The sequence below is a fragment of the Macrobrachium nipponense genome, chromosome 12 (genome assembly GCF_015104395.2).
Source record: "Macrobrachium nipponense isolate FS-2020 chromosome 12, ASM1510439v2, whole genome shotgun sequence".
Classification (NCBI taxonomy): Eukaryota; Metazoa; Arthropoda; class Malacostraca; order Decapoda; family Palaemonidae; genus Macrobrachium; species Macrobrachium nipponense.
This window is the reverse complement of record NC_087205.1, coordinates 57,718,282-57,743,041: the sequence shown is the minus strand read 5'-3', so window position 1 is coordinate 57,743,041 and position 24,760 is coordinate 57,718,282. Positions and strand designations below refer to the sequence as shown.

The window sequence follows — 24,760 nt, the reverse complement described above, 5'->3', positions numbered from 1 at the left end:
AGAAGAAGCTACCCGAGCATAAGCCTATGAACGACAGGCTTACGCTCGCACTTTGTTCGAACACCAGTGGGGATTGCAAGGTGAAGCCCCTACTTGTGTATCATTCAGAGACTCCTTGAGCCTTCAAGGCCCAAAGAGTGCTTAAGGAGAAGCTTCCAGTGATGTGGAAGGCTAATGTGAAAGTCTGGGTAACGAGACTTTTGTTCACCGAGTGGGTAAATCTGTGTTTCGGCCCGAAATTCTTGGAAGAGAAGTGCCTCCCTCTGAAATGTCTGCTGTTATTGGACAATGCCCCTGCTCACCCTCCTGGCCTCGAGGAAGATATCCTAGTGGAGTATTCATTTATCAAGGTTCTTTATCTTCCACCTAACACCACCCCTCTCCTCCAGCCCATGGACCAGCAAGTGATATCGAACTTCAAGAAGCTGTATACGAAACATCTTTTCAAGAGATGTTTCGACATCACCGAAACCACAAACCTCACCTTGCATGAATTTTGGAAGGAGCATTTCGATGTTGTGATATGCATCCGACTCATCGAACAAGCTTGGCGGGAGGTTTCGAGGCGAACCTTGAATTCTTCGTGGAGGAAACTCTGGCCTGATGCCGTATCCGCCCAAGACTTCGAGGGATTCGACATGGGCAAAGCTGGTGCTACAGATTCAGGAACAGTTGACGATCCTGAAACTGTTTCGCAACCAGATCTTGACGAGATCGTTGCACTCGGCAAGTCCATGGGGCTGGTCGTTGACGAGGACGACATCTATGACCTTCTCGAGGAGCACCAAGAGGACCTTACGGTGGATGACCTGGAGTTGGAGGCCATGCAACATAACGTCATTAAAGAAGAGTTCTCTAGCAGCGGCGAGGAGGAGGAGGATGACGCTATGACAACGGCAGAAATTAAGGATGCTCTAGCTGGTTTTCATGAGGTGCAATCATTTGTAGAAAAGAGACACCCTCAAAAGGCTTACACAGTTCGATGACGTTTGCCCGAGTTGTTTCAGGAACATTGTCAAAAGCAGGCAGAAGCAATCTTCCTTGGATAGTTATTTTTTAAAAAGGCCTTTAGTAGGAGTAAGCAAAAAGGAAAAACCAATTGATACTACAGAAAAACAGAAAGTTGAAAGTGGTGAAGAAATTGAAATTTGTAAAAAAAAAAAAAAAAAAAAAAAAAAAAAAAAAAAAAAAAAAAAAAAAAAGTAAAAAAAAAAAAAAAAAAAAAAAATTAATTTTAAGTTTTTTGTAAAGTTAAGTGTTACAGTTTTGTTAATGTGTTTTGTAAAGTTTAGTTTATGTTTTCCTGACATTTTTTTATGTGTTTCATAAAGTTAAGTGTACGTACTATAAGAAGTTTTCTGCCGTTTGTCCTCCTGTCGCCACTTTCGGAGATAGCCTCACTCGAAAGGTAAGCTTCCACATTTTACTACATACGTACCTATGTACGTACAGTATTTCTTGTATACCAACACTAATACATGTTATTTACAGGTACACACATATTAGTACTACTAGTACATATTAAGTTAGGTATTGAATGGTCCAAATTGTTGTAGTATTTCATTGTTCATAGGTCAATTTAGCTTTATTATGAAATTTACTGGGGTGTTTTTGTAGGGCTAGGAACGGATTAGCCATTTTACATGTAAAATGCGGTTCAAGATACGAAAATCTCATGATACAAAGGCCGCCTCGGAACGGATTAATTTCATATCTCGAGGTACCACTGTATTATAAAATCTCGAGGTACCACTGTATTATAAAAACTGTAAAGTGAAAAAGCCTAGCTTTAATCCTTTGGGTATCTACAGTATGTAAAGATATAATAAGGTTTATACAGTGTACAGGTAGCTGTAGTGTTAAGTTACGATAATTCGTCTTACGATAATCCGATTTTAGGAGACCAAATTACAATAGCCTAACTTTATCCCATCTTCTAGTTACATAATTTCAAAAAGAGCAAAAGAGAATAATGCAATTATGGTTTTAACCATTATACTTGCTGTGTAAACATGTACATCCATGAACAACCGAACGAGAAACAACTGTTTCTTTTTCTAAGTACAACCGAATTGGATAACATCCGTTTGGCTTGTATTTAAATCTTAATGTAATAACTTTATTCGCTATAGATCAAAGATCAATATAGATCAAAGATCAATCGGGAAAAATACTGTTACATTTAAATCTAGTTATAACTGAAGCTGAGAAAACTGTTCAACCTGCTAATGACTATTATCGTGCATCGGCAACAAGGATAAAACTCCACTAAACGTATGCCATCAAACACAACCGTAGATAAAATTGAGATAAAATAATTTTAATCAAAACTACTGTGCTTGAAAGAACAGATTTTACTGTTGGTTTCACGCCAATATAAGATAAATAACGGAAAGTATGCATTACGATGACATAAAGGAATATTGCGAACAGAATCACATAATTTTTTTACGCAATAAACATGCCGCCAATATAATCTGTTAAAAAAAAATTAGTTCACAATCACAACGAGACCTATTCAATTCATATTTCCACCCAAAAACACATATACGGAAAAAAACCTTGTCTTATAAAGTCAAGTATCAAGAAGTTTGTTTATGCTAACTAGATAAATATGGCGAAACAAACTCATATTTGCCATCAGCTGATTTCAAACCAAAACATTGGCTGCTCCACGGAATACTGGCTTTTACAATAATATGAGAATACATACAATATTATTGGATACAATGAAGTAATGTACAGTAGTGCCTCAGGTTACGAAATTAATCAATTCTGAAGTGGCCTTCGTAACCTGATTTTTTCATATCTAGAACTACGTTTTACATGTAAATTTTGCCTAATTCGTTCCAAGCCCTACAAAAACACCACAGTAAATTTTATAATAAAGCTAAATTGACCAATAAACAATGAAATACAACAATTTGTACCATTCAATACCTAACATAACCATGACTGTACCTGTAAATAAAGTGTATTAGTGTACAGGGTACAAGAAATACTGTATGTACATGTACGTACTTATGTAGTAAAATATGGAACCTTACCTTTCGAGTGAGGCGATGTCCGAAAGTGGCACCAGAGGAGGAGGACAAATGGCAGAAAACATGAACACTTAACTTTACGAAACATTAAAAGCTGGCAGAAAACATTAACACTAAACTTTACGAAACACATTAACAAATGGCACAAAACATTAACACTTCTTGATTAACACCATCTTCGTCTCCATAGAAAGCATCCTCTTCTTTCCGTGAACTTCAGCAACATTCTTGGGACCCATGGCTAATAACGTAAGTAATTAAGTTCACACACAACACGACAAAGTAACTTACAGTACAATGAATGCAAAATCACTAATACGAATTTACGTTAACAAATGAAATATATGTGAACGAACGAATTCCAGGTGTTTATGATAATGCTGCCGCAAAAAATGGTCAAGAAACGACTTTACATAGAGGCATGATAGGACAGATGCTGACCAATAGGAGAGCAGGATCTTACGGCAGTGACTAGCATCAGGAACCAATGGGAGAGCAGGAGGATGGTGGCGAGTCTATTGAGTTAGCAGCGTGTGAGTTTTAAAATTGTTCTTGGCAGCCCGGGCATATTTCAGACTTTACCCTTTCGCAACCTAAATTATTTTCGTACACATAAGCAAAAAAATCGTCTTTGCTTTCATAACCTGGATTTTTCATACATAAGGACTTTCGTATGTAGAGGTTCCATGGTATAACTTTTTAAAGGATTTATGGAAAAGATGCATAATTAATAAAATAACACCAAGCATTTTTCGAAGCAGTGGCGGACAAAAACGAACATGAAAAAACATCCTCTGACAAGGTGGAAGGTAGTTACAAAAGCTGCTTTAATTTGTATCAAATTTATGTACAAAAATAAAAATACCCTATACATAATATATTTTCATACACATTTTAATCATAGAAGCATGAATATTTATAAAATTTGCACTCTTTTTAACTACATATTTTCGGAAGAGCAGCAGGCAGCGGCTAACAAGAACGAACATGAAAAAACATCGTATTTGATAACGTGAAGGGCAGTTTCAAAAGCTGCCTTTGTATCATATTTCTGTGCAGAAATAAAAATACCCTACATATACGTAATACATTTTCATACACATTTTAAACATAAAAGCATGAACATTTTTAAATCAACACATCCACAGCTAAATTTGTACTTATGTAACTCGATATTTTCGGCATGGAACAGCGTCAGAGGCATATATTTTACCCTAATACCTATGTAATAACTCTCCATAAAATTTGTTAATATCATTTGCATAACCTTTATGGTCTGAATGGCTTTTCTACAAATGTATGAACTCGTTAGACAACGGCGCTAGCTGCGGTGTTAACCAAAAATTGTGCCGTAAAAATACCTTAAAATGTCTACTTTTTTCATTAATATTTTGGATGACAGCCGTAAAACCGATTCACCACTGCTTGTTCACATAGGCAACCACCATGGTGTTGTCCAACATGAGAATGACAGAATGACCCTCTACTTTCTCCCAAAACTCCTTCAGACCCAGGAAAGCTGCCTTCGACTCCCAAGATATTGATATGCTGCTGTTTGTCCTCCAAACTCCAAATGCCTGAGGCAATGAGGCTGCCTAAATGAGGGCCCCCAACCTGCAAGGGAGGTGTCTGAAAACAGAAGGAAGTCCGGTGGGAGAGAATGCAGAGGGACACCCTTCAAGATATTTCAGTCAACCAACCACCAACGAAAGTCTTTACTCACTCTCACTGACAGAGGAACCTTTAACAGGGGTGAGTCCCCTGCCAGACACCAGAATTCCCCCAGTCTCCATTGTAGACTGAAAATGAAGATGCCCATAAGGGACCAGCTTCTCCAGGGAAGACAAAACTCCCAGAAGAATCTGCCACTAATGAGCTGAATGATGTGGTTCCGACAGGAAGTTGTGCGCCACCACTTGCAACTTTTCCAACCTCTGATCTGACGGGAAAACTCTTGCAACCACCGTATCAATGACCATGCCCAGGTAGAGAATCCTTTGACTGGGTACGAGGTTTGACTTTTCCTGGTTGACCACGATGCCTAGTTCCAGACAAAATCGAAGCAGACGATCTCTGTCATGCAGCAACTTCTCTCTGGAACCTGCAAAGACCAACCAATCATTGAAGTACCTCAGCAAACGGATCCAGAGCATGGGCTCAACTTGAGACGAGAGAGAAGACCCTTATGAGCACTTGAGGGGCTGTGGTCAGCCCGAAGCATAGGACTTTGAACTCGAAGACCTTGTCTCGGAGAGAGAAGCAAAGGAACTTCCTGGATGTTGGATGAATAGGGATCTGGAAGTATGCGTCCCTCAAGTCTATCGACAGCATGAAGTCGCCTTCCCTCACAGCTGCCAACACTGAACATGGGGTCTCCAACTTGAACCTAGTCTTCCTGATGAAGTGATTCAAGGTGGATAAGTCAATCACAGGTCTCCAACCTTCAAACACCTTGGGCACCAAGATGTGACTGTAAAACCCCGGAGATGGAAGCACCACTTCCTCTATCGCATCCTTGTCCAGCATCTTCTGTCCTTCCTCCCGGAAAGCCAAGAACTTAACCCTTAAACGCCGACTGGACGTATTTTACGTCGACATACAAAGTTTTTTTTTAAAAATTCGCGGAAAAATACTTATAGGCCTACCCCAGCCTAAAACTTTTGAATCACGCGCCTTGGGGGATGCTGGGAGTTCACGGATCAAGGTGTTTGTTTTGTTTAAATTCAATACGCAGGCGCGCAAGCGCGAATTTCTTTCTTGCTGCACTAAAAAGTATCTGTGACACATCTCGGAAATTATTTCGTCACTTTGACATAATTTTTTTACCATTTTAAATTAGCCGTTACATGGAGTATTATATATGAAAATGTGCGCATTTTTATGTAGAACACAACAATAAATACTCATGATTGTAGCTTTTATCAGTTTGAGATATTTTCATATAAATAATGATAAGTGCCAAAATTTCAAACCTTCGGTCAACTTTGACTCTACCTAAATGGTCGAAAAACGCAATTGTAAGCTAAAACTCTTATATTTTAGTAATATTCAATCATTTGCCTTAATTTTGCAACTAATTGGAAGTCTCTAGCACAATATTTCGATTTATGGTGAATTTATGAAAAAACGTTTCCTTACGTCAGCGCGGTAACTCTTCCGAAAAAAATCATACATGCGATTGTGGTAATGTTTGCATCATTTTAAATTAGCCGTTACATTAAGTTTTATATATGAAAATGTGCGCAATTTCATGCACATACAACTAAAAACAACCCATGGTTGTAGCTTTTATCAATTTTGAAATATTTTCATATAAAAAAATGATAAGTGACAAATTTTCAACCTTCGGTCAACTTTTGACTCTACCGAAACTGGTCGAAAAACGCAATTGTAAGCTAAAACGCTTATATTCTTTAGTAATATTGAAGCATTTACCTTCATTTTGCAACAAATTGGAAGTCTCTAGCACAATATTTCGATTTATGGTGAATTTATGAAAAAATAACATTTTCTTTACGTCCGCGAGCGGGTAACTCTTCCGAAAAAATCATACGTGCGATTGTGGTAATGTTTGCACCATTTTAAATTAGCCGTTACATAAAGTTTTATATATGAAAATGTGCGCAATATCATTTAGAATACAACAAAAAATAATTGAAGGTTGTAGCTTTCTCATTTTTGAAATGTTTGCATATAAATCACGATAAATAGAAAAAAAACCACGTTCGGTCAACTTTGACTCTACCGAAATGGTCGAAAAACGCAATTGTAAGCTAAAACTCTTACAGTCTAGTAATATTCAGTCATTTATCTTCATCTTGAAATAAATTTGAAGTCTCTAGCACAATATTTAAATTTATGGTGAATTTAAAAAAAAACTTTCCTTCCCTCCACGCGCGGATTCTCCGCCACAAATCTCCGAAATGTGTACGTCCCATTCTCGGAATATTTGCTCCGTTTCATATTAGGCATTTCATAGAGTTTTTATATATGAAAAATGGTGGCGCAATTTCATGTAGAATAAATGAAAAAATGATTTTGAAAGTTGTAGCTTTTTTCTTTTATTTTCGATATAATTGCATATAAAAAAATATATTTAAAAAAAATTCGACATTTGGTCACTTTCAACTCGTCAGATATGGTCGAAAACTGCATTTGTAAGCTAATATTCTTATAGTATAGTAATATTAATCATTTGTCTTCATTCTGAAAGAAATTGGAAGTCTCTAGGACAATATTTAGATTTATGGTGAATTTTTGAAAAAAATATACGTATGTTTACGTCCGCGCGTTACGAATTCATGCATTATTTTGTGATAATATTTTTCTCTGTGTTTCTTTTATCGTTTTACAATGTGTTATATACCAAAATGATCGCAATTTAGTGTAAATTACTACGAAAAAAAAGTAACTTGTTACCTATAACCGTTTTGCGCACAGCGCGATTTGAATACAATTATATATGAAATTTCGTTTTTTGCGCTATCATATATCGCATTATTTATATATGATAATGATAATTTTTTCATTTCTGATGGTTGCATACTAAACTTCAGGCAATGACAAAAAAAAGGAAAAAAGCCAAAAATGAACTCTTAATCTTGAAAACTAAGCGCGCTGTGATTTTTTTGAAAAAAATATTTTTTCCGCTTCCGCGCTCACTCTGAAACACCTCCGGTACAGGAGACATTTTTTTTTTTTACCACTTCGGCGTTTAAGGGTTAAGAGAATCCGGAGGATACACCCTCCTTAGCAGCGGCTTGTCCGAGAGAGGGAGAGAAAAGTCGAATGGCAGTAGATACCCCACCCAAAGGACATCTATCACCCACTTCTCTGCCCCATAACTCTGCCACTTGGCCCAATGGCCTGAACTCCTTGACGGCCTACCAGGCGACGATCTTCGTGACTGCTGTTGGGCAGGGGGAGGGGGAGGAGCCAGATGTGTCTGAGGACGAGACTCTGACCTAGACACAGCCTGGTGCACTAATGTCCTTGGTGTCAGCCCAGCACTGGTCTATCGCATCCTCCAGCTCGGTCCGAGGGAACAGAAATTGTGATTCCAAAAGATCTCCATTCCTCAATGGCAGCAAGAACTCAGGGTCAACTGATCTTTCCACCGGATAAAGCCGCATCTCTTCTAATCAAGAAAAGGTTAGCCCATAAATTAACACTGAGGTGAGCCAGATACGAAAACGCCTTGCCTCCGGACTGCAACAAACTGGCAAGAGAGGAAGCACTCACCAATCCCTCTGGGGACCTGTCAGAAACTGTCTTGGCAATGACCGTAGACCAGAAGTCCATCCAAGACACCGTCTGCAACATGGAGGCTGCCGTAGACTCCAACACTGAGGAATCCTGTGGAGACAAGGACGGAGCCACCAACTTCACCTGCTCCAAAGTCAATACCGGCTTCAGACGAATGACATCCGTGTTAAGATGATGCAACACCAAAAAAGCAGAGTTCATAGCCTAGTACTTCCTATGCTCGCGAGAGGCGAGGGTAGTAGCTTGACAGAGCCTCTAGAGCAAAGCGAACCATCCTGAACTGAAACACGTTAACCTTATGCAAGACCGACTGGACATGCCCCGACAGGGGAAGTTTGAACGATGACCTGGGATCCTGCATAGCTCCAAGCAAGGCTTCCAAGCAGGAAGGAGTGTAAGACAACCAAGCCTGAGTCCTACTCTCCAAATTATTGAATCCATGAATGAGATCGACAACTTCTGTAAAGGAAGACAAAAACTCTTCTCTCTCCCTCCTCTTGCTTCGGCAATGGAGACCGATGACGAGAAGGGTGTGCAGGCTTATCTGAAGCACCTTCCTTGTGTAAATTAACGGAAGAACCAGCAGCCAAACAGCCCGAAACACCAACTAACCTGGCTGGGCTGGATTCAAGCGCCAACTCCTGAGACGAACCAACCACAATACTAGGGACATCACTACGCACTCTCCCAACAGATGACTCTCTAACATGGCTGTGTACAGGCATGGGCGTGGCAGACGTACAAACGTGTGTCAGTGAGGAATCCAGAACACTTTGAGATAGAATGGAAATCCCTCAGAGTCGAACTCCTGGAAGTACCAGGGAGAGGGGCAGGCAAGCACTCCTGCTGCACCAACTCTGCGCTCACAACCTTCGACCTCTTGACAGGTAACTTGAGATCTTATGGTGACGAATAGGTCCTGGAGGAGAAGTGGAAGCACCCGCAACATGTGCACGAATGAGGGGGTTGCAACACGCTCGCGACTGGATGCAGAGGACGAAGCAGCCACTGCAGATCGCACAGGGGAAGATACATTAACACTCTCCGAAACACCAACATTCTCAGGAACACGGGTGTGCTGCTCCTCAATTGCAGATGAAGGGCAAAGTCCTTAGCCTTCCAATGCTTGATATGCCAACGCGGTGGAGTAGGAGAGGAAGACAGCACTGGCTCCTTACACAATCTCTTCGCAGGAGGCGGGGGCGATGCAACACGCTTGCTTCAAGTCTTCCCAGCAGACATAGCAGCCAACTTATCTTCTAAAACAGAGTCCAATCTCTTAAGAACCGCCTGGTATAAAGTCTCAGACATATCAGCAAGAAAAGGGTCCAACAACATGGATGGGAGATGCAGCAAACTGGATGGCAGAGATGATGTCAAGGCAGCAAACAATACAACATAAACGAGCAAGGCAGTGCAGCGGAGACGACTGGGAGTGACGTCATCAATGGAAATGACATCGTAAGCGGCGATGACGTCATGACTTCCCCTTGATCCGAACGGGAAGCAGACGCCACTGGTGTAGGGATACAAAATGACTGACCCCGTGACGTCACTAGCGGGGCTGACGCCACGGCTTCCCTCTGACTTGAAGAAGCGACAATCATCACTGGCAGAGCAATACAAAATGGCTGACCTCAGCTACCCACGAAGACAAGGCCAGGAGGAAGGGGGAGGGCCTGGACAGCATGAGGGGGGGAGGGGGGCAGGGCGGTAGCAAGCATCCATGAAGTGTCAGCAAACCCTCCAAGGAGGGTGAACCACGTAGACCAAGCGTCCCCCAAAGCGCCGCCATTTTGGACGCCTCCGACTCTGAAAGAAAAGAAATTGATGAAAAAGCCTCCTCCCTCTCGGAAATCCAATTAACTCCCGAGGAAGAAGGGGCAACATTACATAAGTCAGCCTGAGGGCCTTCCGATACTTCCAATGACGAAACGATGGAAGAAGAGGAAGGGGACAAAGGCACAACACTAGCATAGGGTGTGACAGCAGCAAGAGACGAAGCATCGGGAAGAGGAGAAGACACACCCTCCCACGAAGGAGGAGTAGAAACCCTACGATGCTCCCTCTGAAACTATAAAATAACTTCCACTGCTCTCTAGGCCACGCATGGCATTCCGTGCAGGGATTTATTATTGTATAAACGTTACAGCGACACCTACTGCAAGTGACGTGTGGGTTGGTCACAGCCGAAGCCAAAAAACAAGAACACGGAAAAACTGAGATGGAGCAGAAGAAGCCATAACAACAGCACACACACACACTAAAACACAAGTGAAATGGGCAATGAATTTGGTAAAGGCCAAGAGAGGTCAACCACACCTCTCGTCCAGGCGATTAAGAAAAGACTGACGTGGTGGCGTGGTCCTTGACCACTCTTCACCGATATATGCACCCATTGCCAGATCTCACAAGATTCCTTGCTTTCACCTGCCATTTAACCCGATGCAGCTAGGCGCTAGAAATTATCCTATTGTTAAGACTGAAGGTTTGTTTGCATATGAACAAAACAAGAATACATATTCAGCAGAAATTGCATTCTGAATTTTGAAGTGAGATGTAGGGTAAGTTATTCTCTTGAGAACAGTGCACAGCCAGGCAGCAGCAGCATTACTCTTTTCTCAAGCCAGCCAAGTGATTTCTAAATATTTTTTGAGTCTTATGTAGATAAAGGATGGATCAAGCATTACGTTACATAGAAAGAAAAATTATATTTGAGTATCTTAAATACACACAACATTACCTTTCATATGCATTTTGCTGTGATTCTAGAAGTGCTGGTTTTTCTTTTTCTTGAACAGGAAGAGATACTTGGTTCCAATCTGTTATTGGCATATCTTCAAGGTATTTTTTAGACTCATAATAACACTGCTGGAAAGCCCGATGTCCAATCTCTTCAACAACATAAGGAGTAAGTGTATATGGTCCCCAGTGTTTATAATGTCTTTCTAAGTCACTTAAACCTGGTATGGGTTGCCTCTTCCACCAGTCACCACTGTTATCTTTACCAGGTTGTGCTAAATGATAGTGAGACTCCAATACATCAAGCTCACTTATGGTATTATAAAACCTGGCAATTGATGCTACACATTTTCCAGAGGAGTCTAGTACATACTGAGGTACCTGAATATTTTCTTCTTGATCCTTATTGCCTTCCTTTTCCACAACAAGTGGCGTTGATAACTCGTCCTCATCTTCATCAATACTTAACCAGTTATATTTTTGCCAAAGGTACGTTGTTCTTAAAAAGGGATCATCAGCCTGGAGTGGGTATTTTTTTGTTATTCTATTTTCTTTTAAGGTATATGGTAAGAAAAATGGCAAACTTTTTGCAGTCTGAGTCCAGGTTATTGACTGTGAATCTCTGGTTATGATCCCTAATTTCACTGATATATCAGTTTCATGCTTATGTTTTTCCAAATCTGCAATATACCTAGAATGTACTTTACCCCATAATTTTTTAGGGTATGTTTCTACATTTTTTGATTTGGTGTCAATTTTTTCTGAAAAAATGTCAGATAACGAAACTGCTTCCAAATTAACATCTTCTGTACTTTCCTGCAAAAAAATAAAAAAAAGATTAAGATTTTACTCATACTAAATACAGTAGATTTATAAGTACTATACATACACCCATTTCAAGTAATTCTCAAGAATAATTAGGCAAAACAATATAAAAACAAAAATAAAGTAGACATTTCCAATGCTTCCTTCGTAAAAACTAAAACCATAACCTTACTTCCAAGTTTATCTATCAACTTTGTTACATCCATTATACCAGATATGACCTTTATGACCTTATGGAGTGTGTGTTCAGAAATTTGAAGACTTGGTACTGTTTGTAGAGAAGGGCTCAACTTTACATATATACTATGTATTTTATATATACTTTACTCACTATATATATATGTACTAGCAAATTTAGTTCTGAACATAAATTAAGATTTCTGCTTAATTCTGCCTATTATATTTTACATGTTATAAATATAGTAAATATGTATAATAAAGACTGACTACCTTAACCTTAACCCTTTACAGGATGGGCTAAATATATTTTAAGCACACCCCCACACCAGGCAAACTTTAAGGTTGGTCAATGGAAAGTTAGATATGCAAATGCACATGGCCCAGATCAAGACTTTTGTGGGGGAGAGACAACTTTCTTCTTCCTCGGTAAGGGAGCCTTGGAAGATGAAGTGGAGGAGGGGGCAGACAATGACGACACCACAGCAGCTCTCGCGCAATCCAGGACTGATACAACAGCAGGTACAGGCACTGAGACAGGTGGAAGGTCTAGAGGAGATGCTCTTTGGGTACAATCATAAGTCACTGGTGGAGACAGGACCACGTAACCTGGAGGAAGGGGCAAAAATGGGTCTACCCTCGAAATATATGGCATGGATGATACGACCACCGAAGCTGTTACGGTGGTCACATGCTAGGTGTATTCCAGATGAGGAGGTGCCGCATACCCAGGTATGGACAGGGTCATTGTCGTCCCCACAGCACACCATGAGTCACAGGGGCAGACGAAAAATGGTGCATCAGCCCCTGGAGTGAAGGGACACCAGGCAGCCCCAACTTCAGCTAAGCCTGCTGCAAATCCTAAACCACAGAGGCAGCCACACCTGAGGGAGCAAAAGTCGGGTTAGCAAGAGGAGGTACTACTCGCCCCGAGGGGAAAGATCCCCGCCGGAGTGAGCGGAAGCCCCGGAGTACAAGTCCAAGTCAGTGTGCCTCCCCCCTCTTCTACGCTTGACAAATCAAACGAAGAAGCGGAGGGAGACGAGGAAGCTTATGAGGTGGGAGGAAGGAAGACGAAGGATAAGTCACCAACAAAATCGGAGGTGTGTAACCCTCTGACGAAGCCTTGGATGACTTCCCCTGAGATCGCTTCCTCCCCTCATATCTCCCCCCTGCTCCGCTGACCAAGAGACACAAAGTATCACAGGTATTATTAACTGAACACTCATGCCCTTGGCACGTCACACAAAGGGCGTGAGGATCAACTTCAATCTTGGAATGGAAGCTACCCCACTTCCTGCCCCCCCACACCAGGACAAATGCTCTGAGAGAATGGGGGGTGAATAAGCTTATGTGACTCCTGGGTTTGCATGTTGTAATTAAAGAATAAACACAAACAGGCAAACAAATGACACAACCACAAACAAAAGATAATAGGAAAGATCTAATGAAGTTCCAAAAGAAATCTTCATACGATGACAATGGACAGAGAGCGAAAGCATGTCTGGTCACCACGGTGTCCAAAAGCAAAGTGGAATGTTTATGTCCAGTCAGGCGGGACTCCTGACTATCGGACAAGCAGTTACTGCCTAACTGCCTTGTTATTATTCTTCTATGACCGATTTCCAGCTTACGCTGAAAGTAATTCCAAATGTAAAGGACCAAGAGTTTGTATAATAGGTAGGAACAAACTTCATTGACTCACTCAATGAAAATTTGCCTTGTGACTCATGACTTTTTGTTTGCCTTCCACATCACAGGCAATTTATTCTTAATAACACTTTTCTTAAACACTCAGGGAGTTTCAGAGTGATACATCAGTAGGGGCTTCTCTTTAAAATTCCCATTGTTCTCATAGAACAAGAGTTAGCCTATCCTTCATATTCTTGTGCCCTGGCAATGAACTTTCCTCCTCTGTGATGTAGGTCCTCTTTGTCATTTCTTATCAAAACAGGCTGGTTTCATTACAACTGAAGGCCTGTTGAGGGAGTAATCCTTAAGCCTCGAGATATTCCTTGAATTCATCAACGAATTCTTCTACAGCTCGTGTGTAGGAACTTGCAGCCCCTCCATGCCATATGACACTATGTATGCCCGTATGCTTTTCGAATTTTTCAAATCAGACTCTGCTGGCTTTGAAATCACAATCAGCAGCACTTGTTGGCATTTTCTTACTTACATCTGCATGCAACACTCTAGCCTTTTCATTAATGATCACTTCAGACACACTATGCCCCACTAATTGTTTTTCATTGATCCATGCTAACAGCAGCTTTCCAACATCTACTAGTTGCAATCTCTGTTTTTGTTAATGAAATTACCCCTTTTGCAACATCACCTGCCTTAATTTTTCTTTGCAAGGATCGAGGTGACTGTCGACACTGACTTTCCGTACATTCTGGTGAGATCACCAACACGTGCGCCACTTTCATATTTCGCTACAAGTTCTTTCTTAAACTCTATTGTGTTTCTGGCCTTTTTTACTGAAGGGCTGGCACTTGGAACTTTCTTTGGACCCATGATGGCTTGTTTTACAATCTTCACTTGCAAAACAAGCAAGAAACACGACAAGCATATGCAGTGATGTGGACTGCGCGTGAGGTGATGCTCATTCAATGAGAAACAAAGGCAGGATAGGTCATGAGAGAAGATGGGATGCTTTGTTTGGGGGCTCAATATGGGGCCTAGTCATGCGGTGGGTCCCGGAAGGAGTGTTTCCGAGTGTACGAAACCCAAGACAAAATTTTGTCAGAAAAGGTCTACAAAAACCGAGGTTCCACTGTTTGTGTGTGTGTGTATATATGTATATGTATATAGTACATATATTATATATATACAAGCAGTCCCCGGTCATCGGTGGAATCGGTTAATGGCGATCCAGTTTTATGGGGCTTGTCTTGTCCCATAATATCAGCGATTTATGGTGCCACAACGTGCCATGCTCTGTTTATCAGCATCACATTGCATAACATACCTAACAGAGGTGCCATTAACTGGTTATTGGTGCCATTACAGTGCCATAAATCTCCACAAGAACAGAACCCCCGCCGATAACCAGGGACTGCCTGTGTGTGTATATATATGTACATAATTTCAATGTTTTTCCAGTTTAAATTATATAAAAATTATTATAACACTTATATGGAATTTGGTATACATATCCTTTACCAATACCTAGCAATTTTTTTGTTTTATTTTTCTAAAATGCTACATTAAATAAAAAATCTTCACGTAGGTGGACAGTGCCCACAAAGTTAGTTACATGGTACTACAGATAGCATTTTGTTGTAAGTTCCTTTTTTTATATTTTGTTTCCCATTATTTTTAATGCACTTTCTAATCCAGTTATTTCAATTTCTTGCTTATACAGGCGGCCCACGGTTAATGGCACAATCGCTCAACGGCAAATCGGTTTTACGGGCGTCGTAAAAAATATTCATGAAAAAAATAAGGTATTTTAAGGTATTTTTACGGCAAAATTTTCAGTCAACAGAGCCGCTAGCACCGTTATGTCTAACGAGCACATATATTTGTAGAAATACCATTCAGCCCATAAAGGTTATGTAAACGACATTAAAAAATCGTATTGAGAGTTATTACATAGGTATACGGGTAAAATATATGCCTCTATGCTGAAAATATAGAGTTAAATGAGTGCAAATTTAGCTATGGATGTGTCAATTTATAAATGTTCATGCTTTTATGTTTAAAATGTGTATGAAAATGTATTACATATAGGTATTTTTATTTCTGCACTTGAATATGATACAAAGACAGCTTTTGAAACTGCCCTTCACGTTATCAAATATGTTTTTTTATGTTCATTCTTGTAAGCCGACGCCTGTCGCTCTTCCGAAAATATAGAGTTTAAAAGCGCAAATTTAGCGATCAATGTGTCAATTTTATAAATGTTCATGCTTTAATGTTTAAAATGTGTATGCAAATGTATTATGTATAGGGTATTTTTAATTCCGCGCAGAAATATACTAAGGCAGCTTTTGAAACTGCCCTTCACGTTATCAACTATGATGTTTTTTAATTTTCATTCTTTTAAGTAGTTGCCTGCCGCTCTTCTGAAAATATAGAATTGAAAAGAGGGCAAATTTAGCAATCGACGAGTCGATTTTATAAATGTTCATGCTCCTATGTTTAAATGTGTATGAAAATATATAACGTATAGGGTATTTTTATTTTTGTACATAAATATGATACAAATTAAGGCAGCGATTGTAACTACCCTCCATGTTGTCAGAAGATGTTTTTTCATGTTCGTTCTTGTCCGCCACTGTTCCGAAAAATGCATGGTGTTATTTCATTATTTGTGCATCTTTTCCATAAATCCTTTAAAAAGTTATACATGACTTCACTGTATCCAATAATATTGTATGTATTCTCATATTATTACATTACAAAATACTACGGCAAATCTAAGCTAGTATTCCGCTAAGCGGCCAATGTTTTGGTTTCAAATCAGCTGATGGCAAACACAGAGTTTGTTTCACCATTTTTAACGCAATTCTGAGCAAATTTTCTTGCTTCTAGTTGGATAAACAAATATCTAGATACTTGACTTATATGAGACAATGTTATTTTTCCTTATACGACGTGTTCTTAGGTGGAAATATGAATTGAATATGTCTCGTGATTGTGAACTTTTTATTTTTATTTTTTATTTTTTTTCCCGTTAACAGATTACGTTGGCGGCATGTTTATTGCGTAAAAAAATTACTTGATTCTGTTCGCAATTTTCCTTTATAGCATTGTAATACGAACTTTACGTTATTTATCTTATATCGACGTGAAACCAACAGTAAAATGTGTATTTCAAGATTAAAATTATTTTCTCTCTATTTTATCTACGATTGTGTTTGATGGCATACGTTTACTGGAGTTTTATCCTTGTTGCCGATGCACAATAATAGCCATCAGCAGCTTGAACAGTTTTCTCAGCTTCAGTTATAACTAGGTTTAAATTTAACAGTATAATTCCAGATTGATCTTTGATCTATAGCGAATAAAGTTATTACATTAAGATATCTCAGTTCTATTCTACATAACGTCATTTATAACAACTACGGTAATAGTGTACTATAGTACGATGATTGAAATACAAGCCAAACGGATGTTATCGAATTGGTTGTACTTAGTCTTTTCACATTCAGTTCTTCATGGCTGTACACGTTTATGCAAAGAGTATAACGTTAAGACCATACTTTCACCATTCTCTTTTGCTGTTTTTGAACTTTTGTAATTTGGTCTCTCATAAAATCGGATTATTGTAAGACGGATTATCGTAACTTGAACACTACAGTTACCTGTACACTGTATAAAACCTTCTTATATCTTTACATACTCTAGACACCGAAAGGATTAAAGCTAGGCTTCTTTCACTTTACAGTATTTATAATACTATAATGCACTGTACAGTAAATTCTATTGATCTATACTGCATAAATATAATTTTACTTACTGCGCCATCGCGGGATTAAGGCGCCGTTTGACTGGTCTAGGGCGCTGTTAACTGTTCTAGAATTTCGCAAGGTGTGCAGCGGCCGTAGGCTTTAAAATCGCTTAGCATCGAAAATCACTCAGCGTCGGCGGCCAGGAACGGAACCCCTGCCATAACCGAGGGGCACCTGTATTCTTAATCATATATATTTCACCATCAATTTATCAAGGGCTACCCAAACATTACTCTCAAAACATGGATGTGAAGTAAAGTGCTTTTGAAACATCAACTTATAACCTGCTACCCTTTGTATGTGTAGGTCTACAAGAAATCAATATTTATTTGGCCATAGCATTCTTATGTACACTACTTAATTAATTTGTACTAGTTGTATTAAGCATATTTCCTATTTCCTCATCCTTCACACGTGTTAATTTTACTTGAGCTATAAAGTACACTATTTGGTTTAATGTGAATACGTAACAACACCATGTCTATGATATACTATTAAATTGTATTTATCATTTTTCATCTATTTTTTGTACTCCCTTGAAATGCACAAATACAAAAAGTAATGAACTGCACTCGTAAGAAACTGAATCAATGTAATCAATTTACAGTATCAAGGACTGACAAAGTATTCAAGTATATTGAGAGAGAAAAAGTATCACAACAAAAATGTAGTAGAGATGAATAGAAAAAGTGTTATAAGTAAAAGAGTACAGGAGCAAATATATTTCAAAGGCAAAGAAAAGTAAGGGTGAAGTACGTAGTGGTATGAGTAAGCAGTGTGTCTTGAAAGCAATAAATATGTATGTCGAGTGCATGCAGACTGAAAGAGTAAGTAAAACATGAGGAAACAAGAGCTAGATCCCCAAACCAGCCTTAATACTACATCATCACACTTGCTAATTACCATTAAAAACTAATGGTACATTTAGAACTTTGCTTGATGGACATTATGAAGCTTGTGAAAATGTATATAAAACTACTTTACCATACTACATTAAAAAATATTACAGACAACAATGAGCAATAGTAATTTAGTAGAAATATTACATAACAAAGAAGAACACCACTAATATTCTGTGTGGCAGACTTTATTGTTATTGACAGTTCCTTCAACTCAAACAGCATTGCTTTCTTGTTCTTTACTTTCCCCTCAATCTTTTTAGTCTCTCACTTTCTCCTTATTTGCTTAACTTATTAAACTTTATCTTAATCCAATTTACTAGTATTAGTTAAGAACAAATCTGTCAAGTGCGCCCAAGTCAACAAAATGGCTCTTGGTTTAAAGTAATGAATAATGTTAATAAAAGGTACTGCAAACAGTATTCACTTACTGTGTTTGAGAGACAACTGCATTTCTCTGAAGAGGAACCAAAATTACTCCATACTTGTACGTCCAGAAGAGACTGTCTTATATCACATTTGTTTACGGAGACAAGATTTTCAATATCATCTAAACAAATATGTTGGCCATTCACTAAACATATCAGCTGTATGTGCTGAGCTGCAACGAAATAAGAATACAGATGAAGAAATTAAATTAAAGATAAAAAGACATAAAAAACAAGTATTTCTCCAGTAAAAACATAAATCTCTTACAACCAAAACAATGTGAAACTTAAAAACTCTAGCAAAAGCTCACAATGATAGCAAAAATTTTATCATTGGAATTACCTAATTATACAATACCAAAATAAAGATTATGACTGACTGCTACAGTATTCATACACAAAAACACAGACCTTCAATTTTTATAAAACTTTTTTTTTTCATATGACTATTACTAACTATTTCTGTAAAAACTTACATGTTACAAATATTGTATGTAGTACTAATGGTTTGGCATAAAATTTATTTCAAATTACTGAATGGTGCAATGACTAAGTCTACAAACATCGTTAATGGCTTGTATGTTTTTTCACTTACAGTAGAGTCCTTAGTTTAATTAAATAAATATAATTTCTATAAATACATAATATATCTATAAAGTAATCCTTCAATTATCAGGACCTCAACTTCACCAGACACACTAAGACCAGGGACCAATGCAGTTGGTTACACTGCTTACACTCTTACACAGACTGAGAAAGGATTTTGGGGGTGGGGAGGCCTCCAAGGGATTCCAAGCTAGGATGTGGATGGGTTGGATGGCTAGGCACCAAGGAAGAGGAGGGACAGGATGGCAGTGAAGAGGAACTCACTCATAGAAGGGGTTGTTTTGGAAGGTGGGTGGTGCTGGGGAGCAGTTTCCCTGGCTGGGAGGGGGTGGGGGTGCATTGTTAAAATGGTGAAGAGGGATTAGTAGATGTCGGACATGCTAGTGTGTTTTGCTTTGTGTTGTTATGCTTATGATTTTATTAATTTATATTTTACACTATTCTCATTTATATTTTTACTGTATTTCCTCATTTTTTATTTTTACAACCCAAAAGATACACACAATAATGTGCATAGGCACACTCATTCACTAGTGTCATGAACCTACTAAAGTTTGTTTTGTTTTGTGTTTTTATATGTATTATTTTTCCACATTTTATTAAAAAGTATGTACATTACTGCACTTAACTTGTAATAAAATACACCCAGGACAAAGAAAAAAAGAAGATACAATATATATATACATACATACACAACCATACTATACACGTACATATAATGAGAGCCCAAACAACTGAGATGAAATATCAAGTAATAAAACAGTCTCATATACTGTTATATGATATGATACTCAAACTTAAGAGTCAACTAAACTTGTAATGAAATAAAGTAAAGTAAATCAAGCAAAGCAAAAAGGAAAAATGGCAAACGTGATACTGTGCTAAAAAACAAACACAAACACTACGTACTGTAGAAATAGTAACATCAACACTGAGTAAATGCCACATGGAGATGTAAACACATACACACTGGCACAAAGTAATCTGTATTTATACATGTCTACTTCTGTTTTGTTTGTTGCCATCACACCAAGAACAAGTGGTTTATACTTTCATTATTTTCACAAATAAAATTATTTTCATTATGAATTTTATAGTATAGTCACTATTTAGACTGTAAATTAAAAATGTATTTATTGAAGTATTATTGTTTTATTGTTTTGGATGCTGTATATCTGCCTGCACACTGTAACAAAACAACAGGGTCCTGTGTCCAGATAATACACTTTGTAGAGGTCACAATGAGTGACAGAACACTGTGCAACATATAACAGTAACAGAAGACATGACCATAACAATGGCAAAAATGCCCTTTAAATAACATGCTTTCTTCCCACATCTTCTTACCACTCCTATCCTCATAACCCGTATACCCCCATTTCTAGTTCTGTTTTGTTTGTTGTCATCACAAACAGAATGCTTGGTTTATGCTTTCCTTATTTTTCACAAAGAAACCTGTTTTCATTATGATTTTTTTTGTTTTGCATGGTCACTTTTTATAACTGCAAATTAAGTCAAACATTTCTTTATTGTGTATACTTAATGTTATTGTAATATGATTTATCACATTATTATTATTTACGGCACTACATATCTGTCTGCACACTAACAAAACAAGATGTTATGTCCGTCCAGATAATACACTTTGAAGAGGTCACGACAAGTAATGGAATAGCTGTGGTGGTGTTCTCGGTAAATGGAACAGAGTTAATCTTCACTTTTTACCATCAACTAATTTTGGAAGAATGCAAAATATTCAGAAAATATTATCAAACTAAAAAAGTAAATCAACAATAGAAAAGCCAAAGAATTCAATAAAATCTGATAATATATAATATATATACAGGCAGTCCCCGGTTATCAGTGGTCTCGGTTAATGGAGACCGATTTTATAAGGCTTGTCCAGTGCCATAAAATTGGCAATTTATGGCACCATAAGGGTCACGTTTTGGTTATTGGTGCCATAAGCAACATGAATTGCTGAGTTTCGGTTAATGGCAGTTTTCGCTTATCAGCACCCCACTGGCAATGGAACCCCTCCCAATAACCAGGGACTGCCTGTATGTCTGGAATCGTAGACTCACACATTCGCGGATTTCTCTCGGGAACATTTCCCCACATTATTCGCGGAAAATTCCCATATTCACAGTATTTTTCTATGAGAAATATCCACTAAATTGGGCCTGGTTTTTTTTTTTTTTTATCAACTTCATCATAAAATGCGCTTTTTGTGATAAAACTATTAAAAAAACCAAGTATGAAAATTTTTAGTGGGTTTTTCTTCAGTTTTAACTAACAAAATAGGCTGTTTTTAGCCTTTTTATAGGGGTTCCCAACATTCGCGGGTTCTAACTATTCACCGGGTGTGTGTGTGTGTGTGTGACGCGTTTCCTGCGAATACGGGGGTACCACTGTATATATGTGTGTGTGTGTGGAAATATATATCATATATATATATATATATATATATATATATATATATATATTGTTCCCCTGTATTCGCGGGGGATGTGTACCAGACACCACCCCCATGAATAGTTAAAATCACGACTAAAAATGCTTATAACTGCCTATCTTGAAAGTTCAGTTACCAAATGTATACCTTTAACAACATCCTACTTCAAATATACCTATAATTACTAACCTATTACTGCATTACTCTTTGAGGTTATATTATTAATAAAATTTCAAATTCATCTTAAACATTTTACCATTAAAAATATATACCTACAGCCAATAACACAGAGAGAGAGAGAGAGAGAGAGAGAGAGAGAGAGAGAGAGAGAGAGAGAGAGAGAGAGACCTTACCTTACCTTACAGACCTTACATCTTGTTCGGGTTTGCCCAAGGTCCCTCAGTATGAGGCACCTCTAATGTCTACCAGAGAGTTGCTATTACATCTTCCGAACATGCATCTTCCAATTGGATGGTCTGGGATGCAGTTTAGATAGGTTGTCGAGCTATTCTTAAACACATCTACGCTCACTCCTGTTATATTCCTCAGATGAGCTGGCAACGCATTGAATAGACGCTGCATTATGATGCTGGTGCGTAGTGGATTAATGTCCTGTGTGCTTTCCTTATTTTTCCTGGTATAGTTTTGGGCACTATTAATCTACCTCTGCTTGCTCTTTCTGATATTTTTAGCTCCATGATGTTTTCAGCTATTCCTTATATCTGTTTCCATGCCTGAATTATCATGTAGCGTTCTCTTCTCCTTTCTAGACTATATAATTTTAAGGATTGTAGTCTTTCCCAGTAGTCAAGGTCCTTAACTTCTTCTATTCTAGCTGTAAAGGGGACCTTTGTACACACTCTGTATTGTGCAATATCCTTTTGATAGTGGGTGGGTACCATATCATATTGCAATATTCAAGTGGACTACGAACATATGTTTTATAAAGCATAATCATGTGTTCAGCTTTTCTTGTTTTGAAATGCCGTAACAACATTCCCATTTTTACTTTTTCCAATAGAATTGCTATTTGATCATTGCATAACATGTTCCTATTCATCATCACACCAAGGTCTTTAACTGCTTCATTATTTGTGATTGTCTCATTATTAAGTCCCCTATATGCATATAGCTTTCCTTCTCTGTCTCCATTGTTTATTGATTCAAATTTATCAGTTAAATACCATCCTATTTACCTCTGCCCAATCATATACTTTAAGGTCTCTTTGTAGCGCGTTCCATATCTTCATCACTAGTAATTTCTCTACTTATTCTTGTGTCATCGGCAAAACTACTCACTACCGAGTCCTTAACATTACTGTCTATGTCTGCAATCATAATAACAAACAGTAATGCAGCTAACACCGTACCTGTTGTGTAAAAATTCTTTTAACCATCTCCCTACTTTATCCACTATATTATGTTTTCTAATTTTCTTCGCTAATATATTATGGTCTACCTTGTCAAAAGCTTCTGCAAAGTCTAATAACCACATCTGTTTCATTTCCGCTTTCATATTTTTGTATATGTTTTCACGGTGGACTAACAGTTGGGTTTGTGTACTTTTTCGGGTACGAAACCATGTTGTCCTATATTAAACATCTTATTTTTTATTAAATGTTTCATAATATTTTTCTTCATTAACCCTCCTGTTTTTTTCATTTTTTTTTTTTTTAAAAAAAAACCCCCCCCCCCCCAAACTTTTCATAATATGTGATGTTAGACTCACAGGCCTATAATTACTTACCTCTAGTCTTGATCCACTTTTGAAAGTAGGGGTAATATATGCTAATTTGTGCTCATCATAAATCGTGCCTGTATCTACACATTGTCTTAATAATATTGCAAGTGGCTTTGCGATAGAATGAACTACTTTCTTTAACAAAATAGCAGAAACTCCATCAGGCCCTGCTGCAGCTCCATTTTTAATTTCACTAATAGCCTGCACAATATCAGCTTCATTAATATCTATGTCAGCTAAATATTCACTATTTTCGTCCCTTACTTTATATATCATTATCTTCATTATCTATTCTAGGGGTGATTTCTCTCTTATATCGTTCTGCCAATATGTTGCAAATTTCCTTTTTTTCATTCGTTAATCTCCCTTCAATTCTTAGAGGGCCTATGTCTATTCTTCTTTTATTCATCTTTTTCGCGTATGAGTATAATAGTTTGGGGTTTTGCTTGATATTTATTAGGGTTTTTTCTTCCAAGTCCCGTTTTACATTTTCTTTTGATTGTATAATCTTTTGTTCTGCATTTTCTATCTTACTTTTTAGTTCTGTAACTTTCCATGCATTTTTTTTTCTTTTGCAAGACCTTTTTTCCACTTTCTGATTTTCTGGAACAAGATCCTTCTGTCTCTTGGTATGCATGACTAATGTTTACTTTTCTTCTTCGGTATATATTTATCCACTATTTTCTCTAATATTTTATATAATATCTCCGTATTTACCCTTATGTCATCACTTACGAAAATGTTATCTCAATCTTTGTTTAATTCTTCATTTATTTCTGACCATTTTATATTTTTACTGTAGAAGTTATTTTCCATATCCTTCCCACTTTTTCATTTCTTGCTTATCTCTGTTTTCACTTGCTTTGGAATGGACTGTTAATTCTATGACATTTTGGTCTGAAATACTCGCATTATAAACTATAATTCACCTCGTTCACAAATACTAGGTCTAAAGCATTTTCCTTTCTTGTTGGCAGGTGATTTATTTGTTGAATGTTGTATTCTAGTAGCATATCTAATAGCTTTTCGAATTGCCTCTTATCTTCTGCACTACTATTACTCTCTTTTATAAGTACAACCACAATCTCCTATTCGTTCTTTCCAGTCTACGAAAGG

General features: G+C 37.9%; 1 protein-coding gene across 1 annotated transcript in view; it reads right to left on the bottom strand.

Moving 5' to 3' along the window:
- The window catches only part of LOC135224816 (uncharacterized), a 451,449-nt gene that overhangs the window by 14,113 nt on the left and 412,576 nt on the right, over positions 1 to 24,760 (bottom strand). Inside the window, 2 exon segments of the mRNA XM_064264139.1 lie at positions 11,053 to 11,867; positions 18,846 to 19,015. Of these exon segments, the coding sequence (XP_064120209.1) occupies positions 11,053 to 11,867; positions 18,846 to 19,015 (985 nt within the window).